This window comes from Erigeron canadensis, chromosome 1 (genome assembly GCF_010389155.1).
Source record: "Erigeron canadensis isolate Cc75 chromosome 1, C_canadensis_v1, whole genome shotgun sequence".
Lineage (NCBI taxonomy): Eukaryota > Viridiplantae > Streptophyta > Magnoliopsida > Asterales > Asteraceae > Erigeron > Erigeron canadensis.
The window spans coordinates 57669140-57676792 of NC_057761.1; the positions used below are offsets into that span (position 1 = coordinate 57669140).

At 35.6% G+C, this 7653-nt stretch overlaps 1 protein-coding gene across 1 annotated transcript; it reads right to left on the reverse strand.

Moving 5' to 3' along the window:
* Positions 1 to 2044: 2044 nt before the first annotated feature.
* On the reverse strand, positions 2045 to 7468 carry LOC122607197 (zinc finger CCCH domain-containing protein 24). Its single transcript, XM_043780126.1, has 15 exons — positions 6965 to 7468; positions 6774 to 6866; positions 6453 to 6698; positions 6244 to 6316; positions 5963 to 6095; positions 5705 to 5858; positions 5541 to 5624; positions 4640 to 4762; positions 4349 to 4519; positions 3825 to 3959; positions 3506 to 3601; positions 3145 to 3408; positions 2641 to 2684; positions 2307 to 2549; positions 2045 to 2183 (listed from the first exon to the last, which is right to left on the reverse strand). The coding sequence occupies exons 1-15, from the start codon at positions 7451 to 7453 to the stop codon at positions 2180 to 2182; spliced, it is 2352 nt and encodes a 783-aa protein (XP_043636061.1). The 5' UTR covers positions 7454 to 7468; the 3' UTR covers positions 2045 to 2179.
* Between the last annotated feature and the right edge of the window lie 185 nt (positions 7469 to 7653).

The following is a 7653-nucleotide window of genomic DNA, read 5'->3' on the forward strand; positions in this document are numbered from 1 at the left end:
CCGAAATGTTGGTTGAATGATATAAAATTCAATCGGCTGAAAAACAAATATTTTGTTTTTTAAGTTTTAAACGTATCTCTTGCTTTAGGAATTAGGAGTTCAAAGTTCAAGCAGTTACAAATTGTCTTTAAATAACTAAAACGCATCTCTTTTTCACTTGCCTAACCATGTATTGTTAAAAATGTGTCGCATACAAAGTATATTAGATAGATGATAGTTGACACAACTGAATCAATATTTGCTTAATTATTTAGAAGTTCAGAAGGCAATAAGGGGCATGTCGATGACATAGCACAAATCGTTTTGATGAAGCATATCAGGGACAAAAATATATCGGCATCAGTTTCAGACCTAAATTACTCTCTACATTATGAAGTGTTGAACTCAAACCTCATACACCGTTAAAGTAAGAAACTACGATTAAATATAACAAAAAAGAGCATCCAATTATATTAAGATATATGCGTTTCCAAAGACTACAATATCAAGTTTAGCAAATTAGGTTGAGCCAATTAGGCAGAAAGCGTTACCTCAATAATACAAGAAATATTTCATGAGAACGATGAGTAGGAAATTTGAGAAAAAAAGAAAATGGTCACATATCTCTTACCCACGGGTCCTAGTCCCACAAAGCAGAAACAGTTGACCGGACCCCATACGTAGAGACCAACACGTTATATGTCACTGTTATTGCTTAATTGGGCACCCTGATGAATCAAAAGAAGATAACTGAAAAAGGAACCTCAAGCATGACCAAACAAACCACAAGAGCTATTCAAAATGAATTGGTAATTCAAAGGTGTATCTTTCTTATTTGACAGGGTCATATTATGCAACGCAGAGGTAGAAACTTTAGGCAGATAATGGAAAAACAAAGTGGTTTAAAACTGAGACCACTCGGGTTGAATTGGTCAAAAAATAAAACTGTGGATGAAAGTGTCAAGTGTGAAACCATATCTAAAACTAAATCTAAACTATCTTACAAAGCATTAGCCCCTCCAAATTTCTCAAAAAAGAACTTGATATGCCCAAACTACCCTTATCCTAAATTCACTAATTTGATTATCTTCACCTAATATACATATAATACCCTTAATTAAATTATTTACAACATATATCCCGTAACCCTTAAAAAACTACACTATCTTATTTTACATCAATTAGTTTTACATTAACAATCACACCACTATCGCCGCCACCACCACCCGTCTTCGCCACCGCTACGACTATCACATCGCTGCATCGCGCGGGCATATGACTATCTATAATAATGCAAATTAAACTTGCCCGTTTGAACTAAAAAGTTTAGAGGCTGTTTGGTCTAAAGATTCCAAGGAAATTTTTGTCGAGATTCCCTATATTAACCCAACATGATAAGCAAGGAAATCCAAATTCTTTTCCTTCAAATTTCTTTAGAATCTTTGAACCAAACAACCCTTCATATTTTGAGAGATGGTAACCATAAAAGAATCATACATGCTTTTTTAAAAAGATTCGGTTCAGGTTTTACAAGTTATTTAGAAAAACCGATAAGATTATATTTGAAGTACTGCATAAAGCTTGAACACTGATTGAGTCTAATTGGCAAGGTGGTACATACAAGTGGTAGTCAACTTATACCTGCTAAAGCAAAGGAGGTGGTGCAGAAGTGCAGAAAAACTAACTCATGCCACGCCTTAATTCGATGCAATTGGTATCCATTAGCAATTACGACACATTTACTTAAGAGTCAATTTGAGTTCTGTCTAATCTCGAATAAGTCAAATGAGTAAAAAAAACCCATAATAGAAAAGCAAAAAGGGGAATGTGTCAAACGGGTTGAAAGTAGACCGGTTTTATTTTCATGAGTACACCACCTTTTATTTAAGGATTTAGAATGTTACAGTAATTAAATTGTTTTGGTAATCGTCATCAGTACAATAAATATATATTAGAAACCTTAGAAATGGACACAAAAGTGTTTCTTGGCCAACTCATTCTGATAAAAACTCATTAAGACGAACCCATTACCCACCCACAGGCTGCAGGACCTTCTCATCCCTGGTAACTATCATATTCATAAATACTCATTCCAAAACCGTGAGATATCTCACCACAAATACAAAACTGTGTGGACATATTAGCAGCTGGTGCATTGCCAAGATCTACCAAAAGTTGTATCAGGGCAAGCAAAATGCTGCTACCTAATCAAGCAAAGAAACTCAATATGTAAACAACAAAAATGAAGTTCTATTTTGTCACATCTATTGTTTTGAATAGAAATGTTACAGCTGAAGGGATCTTGTAAACAAAAATTGTTTTGTTACCTCTCAAGAAGCATTACAAGTTCACAATGTGAAGTGTGAGGAAAAAGATCAACTGCCATAGCTTTAATCGGTTGAAATGGCACTGAATTTGGCATAGATTTGGCCCTATTGAGGGCCAAACTCGCGTTGCTCATATTTCTCCATCCTCTGCCCTTTTTGTTTCCTTTCTCATTATTATCAGAAGATGGAGCACAAAGCTCAATAGCATTTGCCATTAAACTCTCAGGATTACATGATATATAGCTGCAAATCAAAAAGTAAAATCAAATAGTGTCAAGGAAAATGTATAAATTATCACAAACAACATAAAGAAAGTTGACAGTTGGAAACTAACACAAGCCTCTTTAAACCCGAATGAGTTCTGAGAGCTTTAATCACCTGCATTCATCAAAATTTGAAGGGGTCAAACAAACTTAAAGCTATCAGAATAATACATTCCATTAAACAAGAAGCTTCATAAATATCAAAGGTGACATATGGGAAGCTTTTAATAAGACCGAAATGAGTTTCTGTTGAGTGCTGACCACGAAACAATTTTTGCCGCAACCATTTAAACTTTTTTGATATGTGTGAAATATGTTTACAAAGTTATACTATTTCAATTGTAATCTGATTTTTTAAGTAATTGGAAGAACTTGTGCATTTAGAAACACTTGGGTGACTGATGACCAGTATGACACTATGACCTATCTGGCCCGTTTGACCCGCTACTTTTTAACTAGTTTTTTTATTTAACCCATTTGACCTGTCACATGAAAACATTTCCTGAATAGACCCATTAGTGAATAAGTGGTCGCAATTGCCACCTCTAAGTATGACAGACAAGTCAGTTACTCACAGTGGGATGAAGTCCAACACGAGGAGGATCCACAATGGCTACCACATTCTCAAATTGATGCAACTCGCTACTACTGCTGTCAGTTACACACTTACTCTCTTCTTTCTTTTTAAGATTTTTTATTTCTTTGTCAATACCCTCAGGCGCATCTTTAAGATCTTCAGAAGCACTAGTTTCTTCTTTATTACCAATATTCGCATCATAGCTTTCATCTGGTTCTTTTATCAAGTACTCTTTTAGTAAAGATCCCATCACATCCTCTGCCTGTACACAATAAACATCCAGAGGAATACTTACAGGCCTACTATTAAGTTTGCTAACTTTAGAAGATTTAGCATAATTCGTCATCTTGTATCCTCACCTTTGAGCAGACAAACCTGCAGTTCTTTATGCCATTTATTTCCGCATTTCTTTTCGCATCAGCTACTGCAGAAGCATTCATTTCAATTCCAACAACCTGATAAAAAAAAAATTACAAGCCAAAAATATATCAGGAAGTGCAGTGATATACTACAGGGGAAACCAACACATTATTACAGTTGATTATCATAATCAATATCAAGTGATCACTTTCAGAAGTCAGAACACACATCCAAACACCCTTATGGTAGTTTTTAGTTGATGGCTCCTATTTAAACATCACAAATGAAGATTATTTGGTATAGATGAGACAGCATTACCATTCCAACACGGTGCGCTAAAGTAAGGCCAATTGTTCCAGTCCCACAACAAACATCAAATAGCAGAGTATTAGGTCCCAGACCAGCCCAATCCCCAGCAAGCGAGTACAATTTTTCTGCTGCAAGGGTGTTCACCTATAAGATTTTAAAGTTCACAAATCTATTAGTAAGATTTTAAAGTTCACAAATCATAAATTAGTAGCCAGCAATATAGGGCTAGGTAAACTAGACTTATAAGCTATATGTAGAGGTTAGGAACTGGATGTGTGGTACCAGATCGATATACAGTAGCTCTTTAAATACAAGTCAAAACGACAAACACGTTCTTGTACAATCTTCCTAACTTCTAATAAATATTTAATTATTTATTACCGATATATTATTACTAAAAATAATTCACATTTCCAAATAAAACAACATATAAAAAAGCTTTTCCCTGGTTGACCCATTTGACCCATCATCAAAGATAAAAAACAAATCAAATCAACCTATTTGAAAGTAAAAAGCCACAGAAATTACAGTACTTGAAAAAAAGCTGTTGGGGATATACAAAACCGGAGATTATTTATATAATCTTGAATCCTTGCTTCTGCAACAACTTCAGAATCCTTCCCAGCTCTACTATCGGATTTGGTAAGGGGAAGAGAGCGCAATGGAGCATCAGCTGGTGCTACATTTGATACTCCTTGGTGATCCTACAAATAGACGTTGAAAAATATCAACATGCATACCGTTTTCATTTATTACAAGAGAATATGATAATATGAAGGATGATACCTGAACGTAATAGTATATGGTAATACAAAGAACGATACCTGAACGACAAGTACTGTAAGAGGCAAAAATGGTGAATTTGTAGAAGCTCCTTCCACAAAAGCTTCGGCCATCTTTTCAAGTTCAACATTGACAGCTTCACTTTCGAAGCCTGCTGACGAAATCTGTGTATATAAATCAAAGACAGAATCAGGGAAGAACTAAGAAGTCACTAAGGGTCAATAACACTTTTTAACAGGATGCTCTACCCAAATAATCTAACTAACTTATGGTATTCCCTTGACGTCACCATTTAATTTGCATACTTCATAATCCATATCAGGCGTGACCAATTTTGAAAATGCAAGAATAGCGAAAAAATGTGAGCCAAAGTAGTTTCTGGCTTCCAAATATACTCAGGTGTATCCAGAAAAAATAAGTAACTGTTTGACACATGTGAGAAGACCTTAGAACTGAATAAGTAAAGGTAGTAAAATGAGCTGGTTGGGCTTGTAGGCAGCAGGTCAAAATTAGGTCATGTTAAATAGAGGTAAAATTTCATCATGGACTGAAATGGTTGACCCATTAACAATTATATAACAAACGTTTTTTATTATGATTACAAACACAAGATTAGTACAAGTTTAGTCTAAATTATATAACAAACGTTTAGAATAAGTTTACTTAAACAGTTTACTTAAATTGTTTGATTCAGACTGTTCAAAGACCTATGCGGCTATTCATAAGTATCAGTTGAAAATGTCATCCACTCATCCCTAAAAAAGAAGTGACACACTTACAGAAATTGACACTTATTATATGGCTATGGAAGCATGTCATCAGTTTCATAAAAGAAACATCAGGATCATGAGATCATCCAAATAAAGCTCTCATCTTGTGACTAAAAAATAACTCATAAAATGTAAGAAATGAAACTTTTCAAGTGGGCTAACTGTAATAAACCTGAACCATAAGCAAGACCTCTGAAATGTTGGATTCAATGGACTCGGCATTGGAACTATTGCTCGGGGCCCTTCCTTCTCGAACCTAAATATATAATCACAAATCAACACAGTTAGTTGATCCCCAAATTGGTTTCACAAATTAAATGGAACAGTTTAGCTTACTGTTAGTTGGCGCCAAAACCCAGAATTGTTCATCCTATTCCATATAGGAAAGGTTGAACTTAGCAGGAAATTTTGGAAGATGTCAGCATACTTGCAACCAACTTTAGAAACATTTGGGCAATCTGAAGGTTCTTCAACTGCTGTTACACCCTCCCTGCATAACATTCATAGTTAATGAGAAAAAAGTATGACCACAAAAGAAATACTCGTATATAAATAGCAACTGATAGTCTCATATCAGAAAATAAGTTGGATAACCTGAAGTTTCCGAGTAAAAAGCCCACTGTAGGTTTTCCTTGTAGAGAATATCCAATAGAAAATTCACATTTGTTTCGGTATCCATTTACAAGTGGTGATTCAATTATACCCTCTAGTTTGCAAGCAAGACCGCCTGAAACCATGAAGAAAAAAGTGGAATTACTTTTATTGTCCTGATATATACATACATATATATATATATATATCCTTGATATATATTTTATATCTTGAAGATCAGACGAGTAAATGGTAAATGTTATACTATTACATCAAGCAGTCACCTATTTCCCTGGATTGAATTATCCATTCTGGTTGTGAGACACCATCAGGACAAGCTTTGCGTGCATTCCGAGTCTACATTGAATAAATGATCATGGTTAACCTAACAATAGAAAAATATTCCAAAGGTGTCTTAAAATATAAAAACAACTCAAATTCTAAACATTATAATGAGGACGTTCAAACTGGTTGACAGGAAAGGGTTGCTCACAAGTTTTTTCAAAATCTGCATGATGGACTTCTTCTTCTGCTCCAGCTGATCTTCATAAGACATATGAGCAAGCGGAGTCACAGCATCCCGAGCACTTCTACCACTTCCAGGGGTTGAACCATCAACCTTGTCAGCTGATCCTGCATTGTCTGAACTTGCCGCCGGCTTCTTATTCTTGTCAAAAGATCTCGGATTCGCATCCACTATCTTTAATATCTTATTCTTTACAGGCTTCCCCTGCAACTTCTGTTACATCAACATTTCACATCACAAACTGCAAACACTTTACCAAATTTCACCAATCACAAATAATACGAGTACCTCAATCGCGGTTTTCACTTGCTCGACTGTTTCGAAAGTCACAAACCCTACAATCATTCCTTTCCTTGTCTTAGCTGACTTATATTCAACCCCCTATAAACACATTATAAATGAGAAAACTTTTTTCCTTTTGCAAAAACTACGAGAACTCACCAAGTTGCAATATATATATATATATAATAATAATTTACCTCTTCGTCGAGGAAATGTTTTAAACTATCAGAGCACCATTTCAAAGGAAGATTAACCAAACACTTATCAAGTCCAGATTCAGAGCATTCATCATTCTCTGCTACTGATGACTTCTTCATAACAACATCATCACCATCTTTATCTAACTTTTGCTTCTTGCCTTTCTCAGAAGTCGGGTCCCAAGTATTGTCGGGTCGGAGTCGGAGCTCCAACTCACCATGAGCGTATTTGCATGTATCGCCGTGGCTACACGCGGCGCCAGTTCGGCGGAAGTAAGAACAGAGAGTCGTTTTCCATAGTGGATTAACTGAATCGGACTTCTCATCCGGCTTGAGTTCGGGTCTTTTACGCTTCTCCCCGTGTTCGTCATTGGATGGTGGTTCCGATAAGTTAGATGAGCCATTCGCCGGAGTAGTTGCCGTTTCTGTGGCTGGAGTGTTTAGGGCTTCGGTTGCCATGGGCGGAGAGTTTAGGGTTTCAGCTGCCATACTATCCCAACGATATGGGGTTTATGTGAATTTACCGTTTTACCTTCTTTTCTTTCTTCTTTTTTTTTTACTTTTTACTAAAGGGTTTTTGTCCCCTTGAACAAATCGATCGATTTTATTAAGACTGCATTTTTTCAGATTTATTTTGAAAAGATAAGAAAAGAAAGGGTAATAAACTTTTAGTTTTTGTATTTTTGAGT